Source organism: Mustela lutreola, chromosome 1 (assembly GCF_030435805.1).
Source record: "Mustela lutreola isolate mMusLut2 chromosome 1, mMusLut2.pri, whole genome shotgun sequence".
NCBI lineage: Eukaryota > Metazoa > Chordata > Mammalia > Carnivora > Mustelidae > Mustela > Mustela lutreola.
The window spans coordinates 281,051,732-281,074,742 of record NC_081290.1 but is presented as its reverse complement, the minus strand read 5'-3'; the positions used below and the strand labels follow the sequence as shown (position 1 = coordinate 281,074,742).

Sequence of the window (23,011 nt, the reverse complement as noted above, 5' to 3'; positions counted from 1 at the left end):
CCCTGCTGATCCTTGCAAACGGTGGTCTGGTTTCTCTTTTAACCCACCAAGGAAAAGCTCCATTTCTCTGAAAACCTGTCCAATCTACTCCATGGGGCAGGACGTATGGACACCCCCACACCACCCTCCACTCGAAAGTCCTCTGGAGTTAGTACGCCCGTCTGAACTGACTGAAACAACAGGAGCTTGTGGACACTCTGGTCTTTGTCAACAGTGACTCCTAACCACACTGTTATTCTTTCAAAATATATTTTATTAGTAGCACATGGAATTTAAAGTTAAGCAATTTCTTTCCAGAGAGAAGGTAAGACCTGACAGACTAAAAAACCGTCACAGCAGAAATATCATTTCCAGTGTAAAGAGAGATGGGTAGGAACAGTTTCCGCCAAGGAAATTACGTTTTCTGTCACGCTGACCATGCTGAACACGCGGCACCTGCAGTCACGTGGGGGCCCACGGCCCTGGACAGCGAGGGAATGCAGTAGGTCGAGGGGCATCCCCATGGGCTCTGGTTAGAGCAGCGGCTGAGAGAGAGCTCATGAGCCCCCTTCCTCAGCACGAGCACCAGGAGGGCCTGCAGCAGGCAGAGGCTGGTGGGAAATGCTAGGCTAGCAGACTCACCTGGGAGCCCACGAGACCTGCAGGAGCCCCGCAGAGTCTCCGTTACACCCTTCACCTCCAGACTGGGGGCTATGGGTTACCAGAGGCTACTTTTAAAGGATCTAGAAACATGTCTACATTAGTAAGTCAGAGGAGATATGAACCTTCTTAGAAAGAAAAATCAGCTTCTCCTCTCATGGGTTCTTTTCCCTGATATTCTTCTGACTTAACATGAACTCTGCAACCAAGACAGCCCTGGGAGGTGTTGGCCTCTCCCCAACTTTTGAGCCTGCAGTTCTGTCCCTGCGGCGGGTCTTCTGATCCCATATGGAACTCCCTGCACTGAGGTGGCTGCTGTTCTGCTCAGATCATGTCGTTTCTCCTTTCTAATCTAAGATACTGGGGACAATTCATAAGAAAGACTCAGGACGTGGTCATCTACACTGGTCTTACTTTGACCTTAGTTGGGCGTTTCTCTTGGCACTTCCCGATCCGCCCCTCAACCAAACACTCAGATACTCATTGATCAAGGCGACAAAACGAGTGACAGACTGCAGAATTTTCCATTTCTAGATCTAATTGATTAAGCCAAGTCTCCACACCAGGAAACCGGCCTCTCCCTCCAAGCTAGCTTCTACAATACAATCTTCGGGGCCCTAGGGCAGATCAGCGACACTGGTCTCATGGAGATCGATTCCAGAGTGCAGCTTGCCATCCTTGGCAGCTGCCCAGGGCATGGAGGTGGAGGTCCACTTTACCGCCCAGTCTCCTGCTTTGCTGACCAAGATGACACCGCCTAAACCCTTCAGCTTTGACTTCATATAACCCAACGACATGTCGGCTGCCTCTTCCAAGGTCTTTCCTGAAAACAAGGAAAGGTTGAGAAACAACACGCATTGTAATGAAAGGAATCTGGTGGGAGAATCAGTTGCAGTTTGAAAACCCAAATGAGTTAACAAAAGGTTTTGGGCAAATGATTTCTTTTTCTTTCTTTTTTTAAAAATAGAATTTATTTTTTTAAGATTTTTATTTATTTATTTGACAGACAGGAATCACAAGTAGGCAGAGAGGCAGGTAGAGAGAGAGAGAGAGGAAGAAGCAGGCTCCCTGCTGAGCAGAGAGCCCGATGCAGGACCCTGGGATCACGACCCGAGCCAAAGGCAAAGGCTTAACCTACTGAGCCACCCAGGTGCCCCGGGGAAATGATTTCTATTTGAATGCTTCAAAGAAGGGTCCTCACCACAGAGGCCCTCTTTGCATGGAGATGGAACTTAGCATCAGCCTAAGTGGAGCTGCCTTCTCTTCCACACCCAGACTCAAAGTCTCTCTACTGCCCCTGAGATGCCCAACATGACAGCAGTCTAAGTGCACTTCTTTCCAGATCCTAACACAAGGTGGGAAGAAGTCAAAGTAGTGTTAACAACCTGAAAGGAACATCTAAAGCAAATGGGAAAGGGTTTCAGATACTTCACAGCCTATTTATAAAGCGCTTCCATTCACTTGTCTTCAGACCATATGAACTTGCTCTATGTACCTTGTTCTACGTGGAAGAGAGTCAGTCTGGCCAGATTCACTTTCAGGATGCTCTCCCCGTGCCCCGTTGTTGAAATGGCACCAATGTCATTGTCAGCATAACCTCCGGATCCTGCTCAAAAAAGGTGGACTGGTTCTAACTGAGCAGCAACAGTGAAGAAATTCAAACACGTATCAAATCTAATGCTACCTAAATGCTAAATCCCAGAGTGCCAAAGTATGAAGGAAGGTCAGTAGCCGTGACCTTGAGATGCAAAGGTGGAGTAGAAATGGCCAGGTAATGACCCTGAAATCAGTGGTGGTGGTGGTGGGGGGAAGGGGTTGGCCTGAGCTCTCAGGGAGCAGCTCCTCCAGGAAGGCTCCTTCTCCTCCTCAGAGCCCATTCCGCCACTCCCAGCCAGGCCACGGACCCACGCCCGGGGAACTAGAGGATGTACTTCAATGTCAACGCAAACACTTCCATTTGTAGCAGCACTACGTCACTTCCATACCACTCAAATCTAGTGGTATGAAATCAACCTAAATTCTCAGCTTTTTCTCAGTGTGTTAATTTGAGCCCATGCCTGGGCTCAAAGAGGCTTTGTGTATGTAACTCTTCCGGACTAGGACCGCAGAGTCTGAACCTGGAGGTAGAGAGAAGAAAGAGGCCCTTGGGGGCTTGCTAGGGGCCACCTGAGCCTCCCCACGTCGTCCCCAGAGCCACCAGCCTCGGAGAAGCCCTCCCTTGCTAGATACAGGTGCCCCCTACCCCCACCCCCGCACTCCCGGAAATGCCGGAGCGGCCGGAAGAGGCGGGGAGGGAAGAGAGACCAGTGGACGGTAGCAGAAGGGGCGGGGCAGCAGCCAGCCAGGAAGCCTACCTACGCATGGAGTGTCCCCAACCCGGCCGACCATTTTATTAACGATGCCACCCGTCGAGGTTGCGTAGGCTACGTTTCCTTTGCAGTCCAAGGCGACGGCCCCCACTGTTCCCAAGTCTCTGCCAAGAATAAAGAAAAAAGTGACAGACTGAGACGAGACACACCATCACAAGTTAACATTGTAGCTGAACGGCCCTTAAGTTCCCACGTTAGGTGCTAAGGGCAAACGGGACACGCTTTGATTCCAACATTTACAGCTCATGTTAGCTTTTTATTCTGCAGGTCAGATAGGTTGCTAGACATTCCTTTAGATCTCAGCCTTGAGAGCACATCCCATCCCAGCACCACCGTCCTCTAGCCGTGTGACTTAATTACTAAGTTTTCTTTTCTGTGTCTCATTTTCCCCTCCTATAAAACAGGGGTAAAAACAATTGAGTGCATCTCAAATGTTGTGTGCATAAAAATCCCTTGGATCCCTGGGCCCACCCCGAGATCCTGAATTGGTGAGTACGGGGGACCCAAGACCTTCCATTTCTCAGAGCCTCCCAGGTAATGCTGATGCTGCCTGTCACACCCCACTTTGCCTGTGTCACAGGGCTTGCTGTAAAGATGTAATACGCGACTGTTTTCTGTAACGTATTATACATTTCACGTAAAAAGAATTGGAAGAAACTGAACAACAGCTATAATACCCACCACCCAGATTCTATAATGAACTATATTCGAGGCATGTAGTAAGTGCTGGGCATGGCAGTGAAGTGAACGGACAAAGTCCCTTCTCCTGTGCAGCTTGCATTTGGGGGCAGAGGCCAACAGGGTGATAAAAAATTTTTTATGGAACAACAGTAAAAATGATGACTCCAGCAGTGTGGAGAGGGCTTTATGCAGGGCCTCTCTGAAGGAGGTGAGGGCAATCCCCAGGCTTGCTGGGGAGGATGCTCCTGAAGCTGGAACATGGTTGTGAAACTCATGGAATTTGGAGGTCACTGTGGTTGCAGTGAATAAAGTGAGGGACAGAGGATAGGGGGCCTCAGGGAATGGCCAGCAGCCAGACCATGGAGGCTCTGATGGGTGGGGTGACTGTACCCTGGTGACCCAGAACGGTCCTGATTTATCCCTGTGTAACAGTTTCCCCTTCACTCTCAAAGTCAAGTTCTGATCTGAACACTAAATTATAGGGTCCTCCTACACACAGGCCCTGAGTGAGATGAGAAGACATTGCCAAACCTGAGCCGAGATGTGTCACAAGATGAGTTCAGTTTTAAAAATATCATTCTTTACCACTACACCCATCCATCAGGATGGCTAAAAATGAAAACTGCTACCCAGTAGCAGGTGTGGGTCAGGATATGCAGAACTGGAACGCTCAGTCACTACTGCTAGAAACATAAACTGGGTCAATTCTTTGGAAAACCATCTGGCACAATCTACCAACGCTGACTTGGCAATCACACTCCCACATTTCTGCATTCTCCCAACATAAATGTGGAGCTCCATTCACCAAAAAACATACAGCAAAATGTTCACAGCAGGACTGTTTGTAGTAACAGAAACCTGAAAGTGATGTAAATGTCCAGCAAAGGCAGAGGGGGTGGGCTGAGATGTAGGCATGGAACAGAATCCTCTATGGCCATGAGAATGAGCTACTGTGGATGTGACACATGGAAGGGTCTCAGAAATACAATGAGGAAAGAAGGCCCAAATAAAGTACATACTATATGATTGCACTTAAATCAAGTTCAAAAACTGGCAATGGCCGTCTACAGTGTTAGAAGCCAGGTAAGTGGCTGCCTTTAGAGCAGGACTGGGAATGGAAGGGAGCATGGTGGGGTTGGGGGGTGAGGGGTGGGGAGGGCATCGGGTGATGATCTGTTTCCCCACCTGGAGGCTGGTTATATGGGTCCACTGTGAAAAGTCATCAGAGGTGATGTAAGACTTGTGCACTTCCAGAGGTAGGCTGTACATATACGAAAAGTTTCTCTTAGAATAATTACTCTGGCAATTGTGTGTGGACTGAGGGAGACCAGAGTGGAACTAGAGACTGTCAGGAGGCTTGAAGGGTCATTGGCCTCATTAGGGTGCCCCTGGGACACAGAGAAGTGGGCTTGGCTTAGGACACTCAAGGCAGAGCTGACGGACTTTGCGGGCGTGCTGGGTAAGAAAGAGATTAGGGATGGCTCTAAGGCTTTGGCTTCCAGAACCAAAAGGGTACAGAGCCATTCACTGAAATGCAGACTATTAGGAATAGGTTTTTTGGTGTCTGTTGGTTCACAGTGCATGGGGAGCAAGGTTAGGTGGGGGAAATGCTGGGCTCAGTTGTGGACACAAGCTTGAGGTACCTATTGGGCAATCACACGGAGGGAGCAAATTGCAGCTGGGTGTGGGCTGGCATTCAGGGGGCTACAAAGAGAAATTTGGCAGTCTACTAGGAAGAAAACAGGAACCCTGTCTTCCTGCATTCACAAAAATCAACTCCAGAGAGTTCAAGGCCTGAATATAAAACATAAAACAGAATTCTTCAGGAAAGTCTAGGGGACTACAGACATCTCAGGGTAGGAAATACCTTCTATGTTTCTAGTCCTACAAACTATACGAGAGAGGTGGACTGTGTATTTGATTACAAAAAATTAACAACTTGTGTATGGCAAAAATACCATAAGCAAAGCAAAAGTAAGACTAAAAATAACAGATTTGGAATTTTTTTTTTTTTTAAACAGAGTAGACAGCCTTAAGACTGAGAAGAAGGGACCTAACAGTGAAAGAGAAAAAAATGATCATAGGACAAAAATAGGCAAATCCATAGAAACAAATGGCCCACCAACAAATGCCAAAAGCTCACATGTGTTGATAGGGGATACAACTTAAAGTGACAGTGTTACCCTCCTCATGCGGGGGACACCCCCAGACTCTGCTGGTGGCAGGCGCACCCCTAACATTCATAAGGTGTGGGCTACAAGGTACAAACGGTAGCCATTACACCATCTGTTCACTTTTTAGAAGCTGTAGATACGTTCTTTTATCTTAGTGTGGTGCATATGTCTTCAAAAATATTGTAAAGCCATGGTTTTTACATGACCAAAAGTGGACAAACTACCAATAATGACTTAATGTAATTATTATTGTGCCCATCTGGGTCTTTTGTTGATCAGCTATTGATGGCTGGATGAGTGGGACACACACACACACACACACACCCTATAAATTATTAAGTGTTTACTCCATGAGGTTGATTTTCCTGCTTTCATTTCAGGAAGCAGTAAGTTCTTATAATAGTATGTCTGTACAACATGCATTCTCTTGACAAACTGCCACATAAGACAGATCTTTTTTGAGTCTGTGTAGTTCTTTGCAGGTTTTTAATTTGGAGAAGCTTCCCTCTGCTGAGGCAGCAGCAACTGGGATGCGCAACAAAATTCTTAACGCAATCCTCAGATTTGGAAAGGAACTCCTGATTTGAACATTACCAGCTCAAATGCTACCAGGCATGCAGGATACATTTCTGTAACAGAAGACACTATTTCATAATTTGATCATACATGTAGTCATTTATACCATCTCTTCAGCGGCACCTAGATCCATGCAGCTCTTTCACATTTCACTGCCAGTGTATTATAAAGACTGAAAGTAGCAGCTGTGTTGTTTTTGGCCAAGTCTCTCTTCAAGTGGCAGTACACTCTTGATACACAACAGACAGAAGGATAGCCTCTATGGGAGCTGATTTGGGGGTTATTTGAACGTGAATCTTCTCCTTCAAGGTAGGCAAGGATTTTTGTTGACTTCTTTCAGGTTCCTTTTATTTTACGGAATGCTATTCTTCTTCTTCTTCCTTCTTCTTTTTTTAGAGAGTGCAGAGTGCTCAAGTGGCTGGTAGGCAGAGAGGGAGAGGGAAAGAGAATCCCAATCAGGCGCCACACCCAGTGCGGAAGCCTGGGGCTTGATCTCATGGCCCTGAATCATGACCTGAGCTGAAATCAAGAGTTGGACACACTTAAGTAACAGACTGAGCCACCCAGGAGCCCCTGGAATGTATTCTTCTTGCATATTTTCCATGCAGTGTGATTTTGTTTTTCTCTAAACTTATTTTAATAATATATATTCAATAATATATATTCAATAATATATTTATGATATGTTTTCAATCTTTTTAAAAGTGAAATAGCCAAAAATATTTTTAAAGCTTTTATTAAGCTTATCAATAGAAATTAAGAGTTCATATTAAGTGACTGTAGGTAGCAACAAAATTAATTTTACTAAGTCCGTAATTTACTCTTTGAGAATCTTCTGTGATTTCATGGAATTTTAAAATCTAAATTCAATGTAATTACTTTAACAGAACTGAGTTGGTCATTGCCACCATCTGTCAGAGATTTGTTCCAAGGTCAGATAGGAGTTTGAGCACGCCGTTCCATTTTGGGCCTGTCTAGAGAATCCTATGTTGGACCTTCTTCTGTCCACCACGTCAGCGCTGGTGCACACTGGGGGCACACCTCCTAGAAGTAGTTTCAAACTGTGAGACTACACATTACATCAAAGACTTCTGGGCTCTTGGCTAAACTTCATGTTTATCTATCTTTTATTTACCAACCATGTTCACTCCATTATCCCAGGCTTGCCTTTGACAGTCTTTTACTTTTTTAAAGCTTTATTTTAGAGAAAGTGAGCATGTGCAGATGGGTAAAGGGGAGAGGCAGAGGGAGGATCTCAAGCAGACTCTGCACTGAGTGTGGAGCCTGATGCGGGGCTTGATCTCACAGCCCTGAGATCATGACCTGCATCAAAATCAAGAGTTAGTCACTTAATCGACTGAGCTACCCAGGTGCCACATGACCTTTGATGGGTCTTTTAAATTGATGCCTAAGATGGAAAGTTCTCCCCACTTCTTCTCTAAATCCAAAATGTCTACTTCCAAAAAGCAGGTGAGTTAGACTTGTTTTTCTTCTCAGGGTGACACAGCAATACATTCAATAAATGTTAGTTGCTTTACGTGTCTTCTGACCATGGTACCTTCCAGTTGAACTGAATATTTTGTTAAAACATTTTAGGTATTTGATTTCCTCTCTCGCTTATCACCCAGTAAATTAATGTCTGAATTCTCTATCCTAGATAGCGATCGTCGGTTTTATTATTTTTTGTCTTAATTACATGTATTATTGAATTCTGAAATAATTTTTATTAAGCCTAGAAATGTCCCACTGTGTTTTGTAAACACAGTGCTGATGACGGACTGCCATGGCTAAATATCGGGCACACTGTATTATTCTTTCAAGAACATTACATCCTTGTTTCAGATGGTCTTTTTCTTTTTCCTCTATCCTACTGCCCAATCCTACTGCCTGCACATGTCCTTTTGGTGTGTGATTCTTTGTGATGAGCAATTAGCTCTTCCTGCAGTAAAGGACGGAGAACCGCTGGGATTTCATTGGAACTGTACAAACTGAGGATGTGGCAAGAATAATATTCTTAATAATTTCCACCATTCCAAAAGGTAATTAAATCTTCACTGGACCAAGAATTTGGAATGTCCTGCTTGTGAACATTAGGTGGACCATCCTGAAAGACGCCTCTTTACTACGTTCCTTTTTAAAATGAATGTGGACTGTATCCTGGAAGATTATTTTCCTTTTTACCTCTCAGTTTTTTGTTTTCTTTTGTTCACTTTTGTATTCTTTTTCTATCAAAATCTTGACTTAACATGCATTTTTCAATAATCTAGGGATTAAAAAGATGTAATTGTCTTGAAAGTGTACAAAATTAGGATTATTTTCATCAAAAATGAACAGCAAATATAACTGAGTAAATACAAATGAATTGCAGATATAAATTCAAAAAGTTAGGCTTTTTACTAAAATATACCGAATTACCTATTAATAGTACAGGTAAAACATGAATTATAATTAGTGAATATAACATTTTAAAATTCCTTAAAAGCTAAAAATTTTAACATATTTTTACAAATAAAATCATAGCTAACATACAATGTCCATTTAGTTGCCAACATAGAGCTGGTTCTGTCTAGACCCACACTGTCCAATATGGCTGGCATGAGCTACCCGCACCACTGGCCACTGGAAGTGTGGGCAGCCCCCAGGGTGAGGTGGGGAGGTGTGCTGCAAGCCTAGCACATGGGTCAGATTTCTGAAGATTTAGTGTGAAAGAAGACTGTAAAATATCTCAAATAATTTCTTATATTGATTACATGGTGAAATGAAAATATTTTGGTTATATTGGGATAAATATATTAATTTCATCTGTGTATTATTATTATTATTATTTTTTGTTAGAGACAGAGAGAGTGTGAGGTGGGGTGGGGAGGAGCAGTGGGAGAGAATCTCAAGCAGACCAGCACTGAGTGTGGAGCCTGATGTGGGGCTTGATCTCATGACCCTGGGATCATGACCTGAGCCAAAATCAAGAGTCAGATGTTTAACTGACTGAGCCACCCAGGTGCCCCATACCTGTTTCTTTTTACTTTTTTACTGTGGCCACTAGAAATATTTTAAATTGCAAATGCATTTCGTCTTCCTGTTGGACAGTGCTGGTCTAGACCTACGCATGTACATATTTTAGACTCATGGGCATCTGTCCTCATATGCAAGTCTTGCAGATATTGTACTAATCCACGAATCCCACCAGAACCATAGCATAGAACATGTAAGGAGGCAAGAAAATGGATACTTGGCACTACTGGGAAACAATTACTTTGTTATATAAGAATTTATTTGACAAGTTATTAATTTGTCTTGTCTTTTCCTCTTACCTAAGTCCTTCTGCTATTCAATTCTTCCCCCCACTCCGAAGCAGTGTTCATTTCCGGTATCAGCAGTGGCACAATCCATAAATCTTTAGATTTAGGTGGCCTTCGCTTTCAAGACATAGAGCAAGAGATGCAGAGAAGCATTTCCCTGGGGGCTGAGTGGTATTAATCACAAGAGTGGATGGTGAGGGTTAAGGGTCATGCTATGCCACTGCTGAGTGACAGAGGTGCCCCAGGTGTCGGTAATAAGCCAACTGTTTTGTATATTTGTGATGGGGGTGGTGTTCCTCTGAAGCGCAGGACCCAGGACGGGGGCCCTCTCGCTTATATCTAAGGGGAATACTGGCTGGTAGAGATGTGAGCTGTTGCAGAATTTCTGGAAAGTGATGTGGTAACATCTGGTAAAACACCCAAGAACCATCGATAAAGCAGCCCCATTCCTGTGACTCTAGCCTACACACTTGGTAAGCTTATCAAAAGCTACCAGTACATGGCTGATTTTGTAAAACAGATTCTTAATCTGGGGACACATCAGAACTACCTGGGAAACTTTCTCCTGATACATCTGCCTGGCCTCTTCACCTCAAATCTATTAAATTCTTCAGGGAAGGGGACCAGGCATGTGTATTTAGAAAAAGCTCCCTAGGTAATATTAAAGTATACTGCTGGTTCAAAATGACAGATCTTAGAAGGAGTGTGCAGAGTTAATAATTATATCCCACTATAAACTCCTAGCCCATATTCCAATTTTATTTTTCAAATTTTGCTTTGAATAAGGGGGCTTTTATTTTGGGCTTCTAAAATCTGTAACACAGAAAACCGTAATTCAGAACAAATGATTAATTCAAACTTCTACGAACTGTACGGATTTCTCTGCACTAGGGCAGCACACTCAAGTAACTTCAGAGGGTACACGAGATCCCAGACAGCTTGTTTTGTCTGCTTATGGTACAAACTGATCAAGAGGCATCGGCAGTTAATCCCATAACATAAGGCACTCTACTACTGGAGAAGGAACTCTTGGCCGAATTTGAGTTGCTATTATAGGACTAATAAATGAGGTTAAATGTAAGAATCAAAAGAGCAGTTTTTCCATGATATAGTGTCAATTGCTCTGTACAAAAACGGAAACTACCAAGTGACTCCTGACTTATCTACGAAATGTAGATAATCAGATCCTTGTCTGATATATCTGAGTAAGTCCGCAAACTGCGAGCCATAGGTGACACTTACTGTTGGAAGCCTAGCTTCAGAGCACCTTTCTCATTTTTCTCTTTTTCTAGACGTTTTATGTTTCTCTCTGTCACCAGCTGCTCTTTAGGAATCGTGGGAACTCCCATGGCTGCTGCAAATTTTGCTGCGCCCTGGTCAGTCAGAAAGCAGTGAGTTGTCTTGAGCCAGAAAGAAACAGAAACATGGTTAGTCTTTTGAAATAGTTAAAATCTTTTTAACCGTTCCAACTGTGTGGATATAATTACTTCTCTCTGGGTACAAAGCCTCAAAGATGCAAATTCCACTGGCTTGCTTTTCTGAATGTTGAACAGGGCCTGGCACTCTTGAGACCTTGTATTTTTAAAAAACTCCCAAAGTGATGGAATGGTACTAGGAAGGTATTCATGTACGATCTTAAGTTTAGAGAACATAATTCATCTTTATTTTACACAAGCTATTAAATAGTTGGTCTGTTCAGTTTGTATCTCTTATGTCATACGTGTTGAAAAAGACTTAAAAAAATACAGGAAGACAACGTGAAAACAAAGTAATTGCTGGACAAGGGGTTACTAGTCAAATTCCACTAGTCAACAGCGGTGAGTCTCGGCTTATTTGAGAAATTTAAATAACATTGCTTCTGTTCTTTTATATGGTTTTAGGAGGACAGTGCTCACAAGTATTTCCCTACAGTTAGACAACTTTTAGTTGCTAAAGTACATCGGTAATAATTTCTTACGAAGAGGATGCTTTCGTCACATACCTTTTCCATAACAAGCCGTGCAAGTTTAATGGGATTTGCTATACAGCGGACTGCAGACACAGCTCCTGCAGACAGATCTTTTCCACTCATGATACTGGCATCCATTTCAACATCACCATTTACATTCAAGACAGATCCACAACCTAAAACCAAAGAGAAGTTGAAAAGCAAGAATTCAGAACTTAGAAATGGCTCCCAAGTTTCCTTTAAGCCACTGACTTTAATTCATCCTCTACTCCATTGCCAGACAAATAGGTTTGGAAACACACATCTAGTGCTCGTTTCGGCAGCACATATACTAAAATTGGAAACACACATCTAGCTCGGCACCCCATGACCTACAAAATATAAAATATGAAGCCCTTCTCGATCTGGCTTCTGATCTCCTTTACCAGCTGTATCCCCCTTCCTTGGCTGCATTTTACTGAGATATTAGGTTTCCATGAAAGCACCATGAGTTCTCATTGCTCAGTGCCCTTGTGCATGCTGCTCTCTTTACCACCAGCATCCTTCCTCCAACTGCTTTTGCCCAGATAATGGCTGTAAGGCTAGCTACGCTTAACCTCTTTGTGCCTGTTTCCTCATCTGTAAAATGGGATAAGAACAAAGCTCAAGAATATTTAAAGGATTATAAAATTGCCCAGTACCTAATAAGATAAAATTCACAATGTTTGGCATGCAATAAGAAATTTCCAGGCACACAAAGAAGCAAGAAAATATGATCCATAACGAGAAGGGGGAAAAAAACCTTAATAGTAACAGATCATAAATGACATAATAGATAATGTATAATAGATACATTATATATTAGATAATAGATATCTATTAGATATCTATTAGATAATTATCTATTAGATAATAGACAATTCCTTAATAGTAACAGATCATAAATGACATAATGATAGAAAGTAGACAAGGATGTTAATAAAATAGCTGTTAAAACTATATTCTGTATGTACCAGAACATGCAGGAAAATATAAAAAGGACCCAAACAGAACTTCTAGAGATGAAAAAAAAAAACATCTGAAGTGGAAAGTACGCTGGATGGGATTAAAACAAGGTTAGACACTGCAGCAGGAAAGACTAATGAACACGATGACACAGCAATAGAAACCATCCAAAATGAAAAATAAAAAAGGATTAAAAAACCTCAAATTAACAGAGGACCATTGAGCTCAGGGACAATTTCAAGCAACCCAATCTATGTGTAATTAGAATCTCTAAAAGGAGAGGTGAGACAGAGGGGCAACAAAATGTTTAAAGAAAAACCAAGAAAAAATTTTCACATTTGATTAAAACTACAAATTCACAGATCTGAGAAGCTCAGTAAACTCCAAGCAAAAGAAACATGAAGAAAATTACATGCAAGGACATCTTGATCCAACAGCTTGGTGCTAATGAGACAGAAAATCTTAAAAGTAGCCAGAGAGAAGCATTAGGAAGAGAGGAAAAGAAATGAGAATGAGAATATGTTTCTTGTCAGAAATGATGCAGCCTGGAAGATAGTGGAGCAATGTCTTTAAAGCCCTGAAATTAAAAACAACAATGACAACGCACACACACATAAGCACAAAAGCCTGTCGAGTTGGAAGTTCAATAACCAGTGAAAGTATCTTTCAAAAACTGAAAACAAAGTCTTTGTAAGTTCAATAACCAGTGAAAGTATCTTTCAAAAACTGAAAACAAAGTCTTTGTCAGTTACATAAAAGCTGAAAGAAATGGCCAATAGCAGATGTGCATTACAAAAAATGTACAGGAAGTCTCTCAGGAAGAAGGCAAAGGACAGTGGACAGCAATCATAAGCCACACAAAGGAAGGAAAAGCACAGGAAGTGGCTGGTAAATGGATAAGCAGAAATATTTTTTCCCTTCATTTTAACAATATCTTTAAAATATAAATGTTTAGGGGTGCCTGGATGGTTCAGTTGGCTAAGCGTCCAACTCTTGATTTCAGCTCAGGTCATGATCTCAGGGTTGTGAGTTCAAACCCCACGTAGGGCTCTACACTCGGCAAGTTCTGCTTAAGATTCTTGCCTTTTCCCTCTCCCTTTGCCCTTCCCTTCTACTCATGCTCAATCTCTCTCTCTCAAAAAAAATGTATATATATGTGTGTGTATATCTATATCTCTCTATAAAACTATTTAAGGCAAAAATAATAGCAACATATTGGGCAATTTATAACATACACAGAAGTGAAATTTATGACAGCAATAGCACAAAGGCAAGGAAAGGTGAAACACGTATGCCATTACAAGGTTCTGACATTATGTATGAAGTACGACTTGAAGGTAAACTGTGACAAGTGAGAGACGTATACTATAAACTCTAAAATAACCCTAAAAAAAGAAGTCTAGCTATTATGCCAACAAAAGAGGTAAGACAGAATCATAAACAACACTCAACTCAAAAGATGACAGAAAAAGAGAAAAAAGGAACAATGAATGGATTGGACAAATATAAGACAAATAGCAAGATGACAGATTAATACCTGACCATATCAATAATCACCTTAAATGAAAATGGCATAAACATCCCAATAAAAAGCAGAGATGGTCAGACTGTATAAAAAGGTAGGCTACAACTATGTGCTACCTAAAAGAAATCCACTTTAAACATAAAGATATAGATAGGTTAAAAATAAAAGGATGGAAAAAGTTATACCATGCTAAAATGAATTAAATGAAAGCTGGAGAAGCTATATTAACATCCAGCAAAGTAGACTTCAGAACAAGGAATGTTAAATAATAATGACACTTTGAACTGATAAAAGGGGTCAGTTCACACAAAGACAGCAGCCTATGTACCTAACAACAACTTCTAAACATATGAAGCAAAACTGATAGAAGTCAAAGGAGAAATAGAGAAATCCACAATTAAAGTGAAAGACTTCAACACTCCTCTCTCAGTAATCAACAGAAATAGACAGAAAATGAAGGGATAAAAGATCTGAACAACACTATCAACTAACTTGACCTTACTGAGATTTACAGAATCTTCCATACAACAATAGCAGAGTATATATTCTAAATTTTTAAATGCAAGTAGGATATATACTAAGAGACACTATATTCTGGGTCAAAACTCAAACCTTACAAAGTTCAAAAGAATATAAATAACACAGAGTATGTCCTTTGATTGTTAACAGAATTAAAATAAAAATCATACAGATATTTGGCAAATCCACAAATATTTGGACATTATCCCACTTTTAAATAACCCACTGTTCAATGCGGAAGTCACAAATGAAATTATAACATGTTCTGAACAGAATGAAAATGAGAAGACAACATATGAAAACTTATAGGATATAATCAAAGCAGGGCTTAGAGGAAAATTTAAAGTATTAAATGCTTGTATTAGAAAAGACTGGTCTCAAATTAATGATCTAAAAATAATAGTAAATTATTCCTAAAGTAAGTTGAAGAAAGGAAATAATACAGATAAATCAATGAAATTCAGAAGAGAAAAATAGTAAAAGAAAAAAACAATAAAAAAATCCACAAAACCCTCCCCAAACCAAAAGCTACTGTTTTTCTGAAAACAAAAAACCAAAAAACCCCAAAAACCAAACTTGATAAACTCTAGCTAGACTAACCAAGAAAAAAAGACAAAAATTCAAATATCAAGAATGAAAGATGGGACCTCTCTAGAGACCTTACAGACATCAAAAAAATAATAAACTACATTGTAAATAACTCTTACGCCAATTAATTCAACATCTTTTCTTTTCTTTTTTTTTTTTAAAGATTTATTTTGGGGGCACCTGGGTTGCTCAGTTGGTTAAGTGGCTGCCTTCAGCTCAGGTCACAATCTCATGGTGCAGAGATGGAGCCCCATGTCAGGCTCCCTGCTGGGTGAGGAGTCTGTTTCTCCCTTCCTCTCCTGCACCCCCTGCTTGTGCTTTTTCTCTTGCACACTCTCTCTTATTCTCAAATCAATAAATAAAATCTTTAAAAAACAAGACTAATTTATTTTAGAGAGAGAACTCATGTGCATGAGAGAGCACAAGCAAGGCGGGGAGAGGCAGAGGGAGAGGGAGAGAGAAACACAAGCAGACTCTGTGCTAAGCATGGAGCCTGAGGTGGGGCTCGATCTCATGACCCTCAGCCAAAACCAAGGATTAGATGCCCAACTGACTGTACCATCCAGGTGCCCCTATAAATGTAACATCTTAAAAAAAAAAAGGACTTTATTAATTACTTAATTTACAGCCAGTAGGTCAGAAGCACAAGGAACAACCTAGATTCACAGTTGGCATCTGAAGTGGAGGGTAGTCTTGTGGGACTGAGCCCTTCACCTTTAAGATTTTATTTATTTATTTATTTGAGAGAGAGAGAGAGAGAGAGAGAGAGCGAGCACGGGCACATAAGTCAGGGAAGGGGAGGGACAGAGGAAGAAGCAGGCTCCCTGCTGAGCAGGGAGCCTGATGCCAGACCTGAACCCCTCACCCAGGAATCATGACCTGAGCTGACACTTAAGCAATTGAGCCACTGAGGCCCCCTCACCTGTGGAATCTGATGTTACCTCCAGGGGGACAGTGTCAGAAATGAGCTAAATTATAGGATACCCAGCTGGTGTAGGAAAAGTGCTTGGTGTGGGAAAACCTACACATGCACTGGAATTGGGTTCAGAATCTTCAGACAAAGGCAATCCAGGGGAGCAAAGGTAAGTCTTTACAACAACAGTTCTGGAACAATTGGATATCCATAGGCAAAAAAACCAAATCTAAACCCATATCAGACCCTCTTCATAGAATTAACTCAAAATGGAACACACACCTAAATGTAAAATGTGAAATTATAAAACCCCTAGAAGATAACATAGGAGAAAATCCAGATGACCTTGGGATTGGCTTTTAAAATACGACACCAAAGGCATGATCCGTGAAAGAAAAAAATTGTTATGCTAGACGTCATTAAAACAAAAAATTTCTGCCATATGAAAGACACTGTCAAGAGAATGCGAAGACAAGCCAGAGACTAGGAAAAAGCATTCTTAAAAGACACATCTGATAGAGGACTATTATTTAAAATACACAAAGAACTCTTATAACTCAACAATAAGAAAACAAAAAATCTGATTAAAAAATGAGATAAAGAAGGAAAAACAAAAAACAAAAAATAACAACAAAATGAGACAAAGACCTGAACAGACACCTTACCAAAGAAGATCTACAGATGGCAAGTATGAAAAAGATCAATTGTACTTTTATACTGGCGACAATCGTAAAAAGTAACATTTAAAATAGTACCAAAAGACATGAAATAACTAAGTATAAATCTAACAAAATATTTATAAGATATGCATGCTAAAAACCACAAAACACTGATGAGAGAGATCAAAGATTTAGAAAAATGCAAGTATATACCATGCTTTGGAAGTACTGGATTGAAAGACTCAGTACTGCTCAGATTTCAATTCGCCCAAACTGATCTATAGAGTTAATACAGCCCTAGTCAAAATCCTAGCAGGACTTTTTTTGGTAGAAACTGACATGCTGATTCTCAAATTGGTGGGAAAGACAAAGGGACTAGGATAGCCGAAACAATTACCCACATATGCACCAAGAGTTGCAGGACTCTTACTACCTGATTTTAAGACTTAATATAAAACTACAGTCATCCAGACAGTGTGGTATTGGTGAAAGGTTACACACATAGGCCAATGGATTAGAGTCCAGAAATAGACCCATATATACAAAGTCAAGTGATTTTTCACAAAGGTGGAAAGGCATTCCATGAAGAAAGAATTGCTTTTTCAATAATTGGTGCTGGAACAATTATGCAAAAACAACCTTGATAAACACCTCACATCATATACAAAAAATTATTAACAATGGATCAGAGATGTAAATACAAAACCCGAAACTATAAAATTTCTAGAAAACACATAAAAGAAAACATATGTGACCCTGCGTTAGGCAGAGATATATATAGATATAGATATCAATATATATATATATATTTAAAAGATTTCATTTATTTGAGAGAGAGAGAAAAAGAGAGAGAGAGCAAAAGAGAGAGACAGAGAGTATGAGCAGAGGCAGAAGCAGACTCCCCATTGAGCAAGGAGCCCAACTTGGGGCTCAATTCCAGTACATCAGCTGAAGGCAGATGCTTACATGACTGAACCACTCAGCATAGACAGATAGGTCTTAAGGTATGACACAAAAAGCACAGTCCATTATAAAATTGGACTCCTACAAAGTTAAGAACTTCTGTTCATTGAAAGACACTCTTTTTTTAAAAATTTTTTATTTTTTATAAACATATATTTTTATCCCCAGGGGTACAGGTCTGTGAATCACCAGGTTTACACACTTCACAGCACTCACCAAAGCACATACCCTCCCCAATGTCCATAATCCCACCCCCTTCTCCCAACTCCCCTCCCCCCAGCAACCCTCAGTTTGTTTTGTGAGATTAAGAGTCACTTATGGTTTGTCTCCCTCCCAATCCCATCTTGTTTCATTTGTTCTTCTCCTACCCACTTAAGCCCCCATGTTGCATCACCACTTCCTCATATCAGGGAGATATTGGGTATTTACCCTAAAGATACAAACGTAGTGATCCAAAGGGGCACGTGTACCCGAATGTTTATAGCAGCAATGTCCACAATAGCCAAACTATGGAAAGAACCTAGATGTCCATCAACAGATGAATGGATCAAGAAGATGTGGTATATATACACAATGGAATACTATGCAGCCATCAAAAGAAATGAAATCTTGCCATTTGCGACAACATGGATGGAACTAGAGCGTATCATGCTTAGTGAAATAAGTCAAGCATTGAAAGACACTCTTAAGAGAAAGAAAGACAAGCCACAGACCGAAAGAAATTATTTGCAAATCACATATCTGATAAAAGGCCAACATCTAGAATTTATGAAGAATTCTTAAAACTCAGTAATAAATAAAATCACAATACCGAAATTGACAAAATACTTGAAAAGATATTACAATAAACATTTGCTGTTAGGGAAATGCAAATTAACACTAGAACGAGATCCCACCACACAGCTGTTAGAATGGCTAAAACACAAATACTGACAACACCAAGAGCTGGTGAGGATGTGGAGAAACTAGAGCTTTCATACACTGCTGGTGGGAAGGGAAAGTGGGAGTCACTGTGGAAGACAGTTCGGCAGTTTCAAATAAAGTGATATACACACTTGCCCTACAACCAGCAATCCCACACCTTTGTATTCACCCAAGAGAAAGAAAAACTTATGTTTACACAAAAACCTGTATGCAATTGTTTCTAGTGATCTGTAATGGCCCCCAACTGGCCATGTCTTCTGGTTGGTGAATGACCAAGAATTAGTATATTCATACAATGGAATGCTACTTAACAGTAGGAACGGATGGACTATTTTTTTTTTTTTTTAGATTTTTGTTATTTATTTGACAGACAGAGATCACAAGTAAGGCAGAGAGGCAGGCAGAGAGAGAGGAAGGGAAGCAGGCTCCCTGCGGAGCAGAGAGCCCGAGGCGGGGCTTGATCCCAGGACCCTAGGATCATGACCTGAGCCGAAAGCAGAGACTTTAACCCACTGAGCCACCCAGGCGCCCCACGGATGGACTATTAATACTCATGTCAACATGGGTGGCCCTCCAACGCATTATGCTAAATGAAGAATCCAGAAAAGCTACAGATTGTACGATTCTACTCTCTTCTCCCTCAATGTGCTGCATAGTAGACACCTGGGACAGAAGAAGTGGGTCACTTAGAAGGCAGGCTCTGGTATAGAGCAAAGATGAGAACTAGCCACTCCAGTTCTGAATCAATACTCCCCAGGTCATGCAAATGACTGATCCCAGTAGTTTAGAGAGTGGCAGACCAGGAGACCTGTTCCAAATCAAAGTCCTTTGGGAATAAGTGGGTGTTTGTCAGCCAGAGGGTCCCAACTGCTAATGGCATGTCCTTGAACAAGACTCCCTTGAAACAGCAGGCCCCTCCCTCTGCTGGCAACAGGGGAGGCAGGTCACAATGGTGGGGGAGCATCTAGTAAATTCCAACTCAACCAACATAGCCATAACAATGCACTTATGCCTTATTCTATGTTCAGGCTGACTATGAAATCTTGCATTTAAGTGTTAAAGAGTGCTTTATTGAGCAAGTTTTATTGAGACAATGTACAAACAGGCCAAGAAAACAAGGGTTCTGATGCCGGGACCAGTAACGTAAAATGAATACAAAAATAAAAAGGCACTAATCTGTTAAGAAAAGACACTCGATGTTCTAAGAATATAAGTCATTTAATACTGTTAATTTTATAGCACAAAATAAAACAAGCTATGATCCCCCAAAATAATTTTAAAAGCTTACACAGAAAATATTATTGCCTGAAGTTTATGATCTTTAAGTTACAGGTCAAAAGTTTTGTGTTGTTGTTGTCTCAGACGTGAGAGGCTGGAACAAATACTCAGTATTTCATAACTAATTGGTTCAGATGTCCTGAAATTCTTTTCTCTGACAGATGTTGGGTGGGTGGTATCATCCCAAGCAGTATTTTTTTTAAAAGATTTTATTTATTTATTTGACAGAGAGAGATCACAAGTAGGCAGAGAGGCAGGCAGAGAGAGAGAGAGAGGAGGCAGCGGCCTAACCCACTGAGCCACCCAGGCACCCCCAAGCAGTATTTTAATCCCTAGATTTTAGGTTCTCTATTTTAAGATCAATGAGCATAAGAATTATACCTAACTCATAATGCAGATTAAATGAGTTAATCATGCAAATTTCTCAGACCATTGGCTGATACATAGTAGATACTTGTAGTAATTACGATGATTACTAGAAAGGGATCAACTTAGAGAAGAAGCCAAACAGAGAGGATTACACTCTGCATGATTCCATTTATATGGAATTCTGGAGAAGGCAAATTAATCTATAATGACAGAAGAGCAGTGGATAACTGGTAGTGGGGATGAGGGCAGATTAAATGCAAAGCAGCATGAAGGAAATTCTGGGTTACGATGGTAATGCTTTATTTTTATTTTTTTTAAAAGGATTTTATTTATTTATTTGACAGAGAGAGAGAAAAAGCGAGAGTGCACAGGCAGGGGGAGCAGCAGGCAGAGAGAGAGGGAGAAGCATTGGCTCCCGGGATGCGGGGTTCCTGGGGCCATGATCTGAGCGGAAGGCAGACACTTGACCGACTGAGCCACCCAGGTGCCCTGATGGCAATGTTTTAAATCTTGTGGTGTGGTTACACAGATGTATATATTTTTCAAAACTCAATATGGGTATGCTTTATAGTATATAGTCTATTCCCATACCCTCATGAAAAGATCTACTAAAAAAGCGTCTCAGTATGTGAATTCTCTGAAGCAAGTTAAAAAAAGTGAACTGATGGATTTAAAAATTCTTAAAGCAATTTGGTCAACACGTAAAAAGAGAAAAATTAAATATTTTAGCACATTTTACCAAAAAGCTTACTAGATTCATTGGCACTTTAGATTCTATTTGTTTCGGGGGAAAGCTTAACCTCACTTGGCATCAGTTACTAACTGCACCGCAAACATACCTGCGTTGAACTCAGGATGATCTTCCAGGAACGCCACAGCTCCTTCCACAGCGTCAACTGCGCTCCCTCCCTCCGTCAGGATTTTGTAACCCACCTCGGCGGCTTTGATGATGCCCTGGCGCACCCGCTCTTTCCGGTCCTTAGAGATACTGCTGGCTCCGCCACCGTGGACCACGATGACGGGATTCATGTTGACGGATCCTAGGGATCAGGAAGATGGAAGTGTCACTTCGAACAGGTCCAAGAAAACTACCCTGGGCATAATCTCCTGGAGGAGATTCCACCGGAGACTAGGTCCAGTTTCTACCCCGGGAGGGAGGCCAGGTTTACAGCCACAAAATTTTTCCTGAGACCGAGGGTCTGGGATTGGAGGACAGAGACAGAGCTTGAGCCCTACTCCTGGGCTCTTTCTGGTCTTGGGTTTCCCCTAGGATGATGGCCCCTTTTCCAAGCCTGTAAGTCCTGGATATTTGAAGGCAGGTACCACACCGACTAGGCAACCAAGAGCCCTGAGATTGGTCTGGAGTCTGGACCATGTAGGGATAGTTAGGGACACAGGTGGAGCCTCTGGGAAGGATACCAGGCTGCTGAGGGTCATCCCGCTTCAAAGCAAAGTTACTAAATCCTCTAAAGCCGGATCTCGCAGGACCTCAGAAGCCATTCTGGGGCTGTCAGAGTTTAGGGATGGGAGACAGCTGGGAATCATGAACGCCAGGCAAGGAAGAAGAGTCTGAGGGTCTGAGGGTAACCACCAATTCCAACCTCCTCATCACGACCTCAGTGGGAGGAAACTCTGGCTTCGGGATTATTCCTGGTGGGGAAAGACAGGCCCTATCCAACAGGCCCCTAACAGGCCGGGAGGGCTGCAGAACCAGGGGAAGGTGCTCCGGTGTGAACTGCGCATACACTTGCCAGTGACAGTATCTAACTCCCTGGGATCGTCCAGTCCAGGCCGTGTGGGGACATACTGTGCCACGCACACGGATTTCTGGGGGATACCCCGAGTTGCAGAGGTCCAGGTCCCCCTCTCCCGCCCCCCAAAAAGAGATGTGCCACATCTCACTGGAATCCCTTAGCCTTGACATTCTCAGGCAGTGCCAGTTCGTCGGCGGCCCCCCACCCCCACCCCCGGCCCCCACCCCATCCTGGACCCCCGCCACCGGGCAGGGTGCTTCCCGGTCTCCGGCGGTTGTTCCGGCTGGACCCTCGACTTACTGAGGACGCCGCGGGAGGCAGACACTGGGGATTCAGGCTGGGCCGAGCCGCCCAGCCGGCCTCCGAGCCTGCGCGGTTCAGCGCCTGGGCGAGCCTGTGCGGGAAACCGCTGGGCTCGCAACCGCTCCGCGGACAACGGCTCCGCGCTTGCGCACGAGGGCGGGGCCGGCGCGCAGCTCAGTTACCGTAAAGTCCCGGCCGCCGAGCAACACCTCACACCTTTGCGGGCGTGTCAGCTCCGGCCTTACCCCAGCAGGCTGTCTCCCTGTGCCGCTCCTCCACTCACCCGAGCTTCTTGGCGGAAGGGGGAACTTCCTCTTCCTCTTTATGAGGCTGGGGTGTTGGCTTTGGGGACGAAATGCGTGATGTGCCAAGGTTTTGTAACTGAAAATTTGAAAGACTGGGTGCCTGGGTGGCTCAGTCGTTGAATTCCAGGGTTCTGGGATTGAGCCTCGAATATGGCTCCCTGCTCAGCGGGAGGCCTGCTTCTCCCTCTCCCACTCCCCTTGCTTGTGTTCTCGCTTTCCCTGTGTCTCTTTCTGTCGAATA

General features: G+C 42.3%; 1 protein-coding gene across 2 annotated transcripts; it reads right to left on the bottom strand.

Annotated features, from left to right (window-relative positions):
• Nucleotides 1-232: 232 nt before the first annotated feature.
• Nucleotides 233-22,753, bottom strand: ASRGL1 (asparaginase and isoaspartyl peptidase 1). Of its 2 annotated transcripts, none has more exons than XM_059144402.1 (7): nt 22,648-22,753; nt 21,248-21,448; nt 11,720-11,862; nt 10,981-11,138; nt 2,994-3,112; nt 2,135-2,245; nt 233-1,462 (listed from the first exon to the last, which is right to left on the bottom strand). In XM_059144402.1, the coding sequence occupies exons 2-7, from the start codon at nt 21,435-21,437 to the stop codon at nt 1,257-1,259; spliced, it is 927 nt and encodes a 308-aa protein (XP_059000385.1). In that variant the 5' UTR covers nt 21,438-21,448; nt 22,648-22,753; the 3' UTR covers nt 233-1,256. The 2 variants fall into 2 exon arrangements, with proteins under 2 accessions (XP_059000385.1, XP_059000377.1); XM_059144394.1 differs by lacking the exon at nt 22,648-22,753 and adding an exon at nt 22,463-22,618.
• Nucleotides 22,754-23,011: the final 258 nt, after the last annotated feature.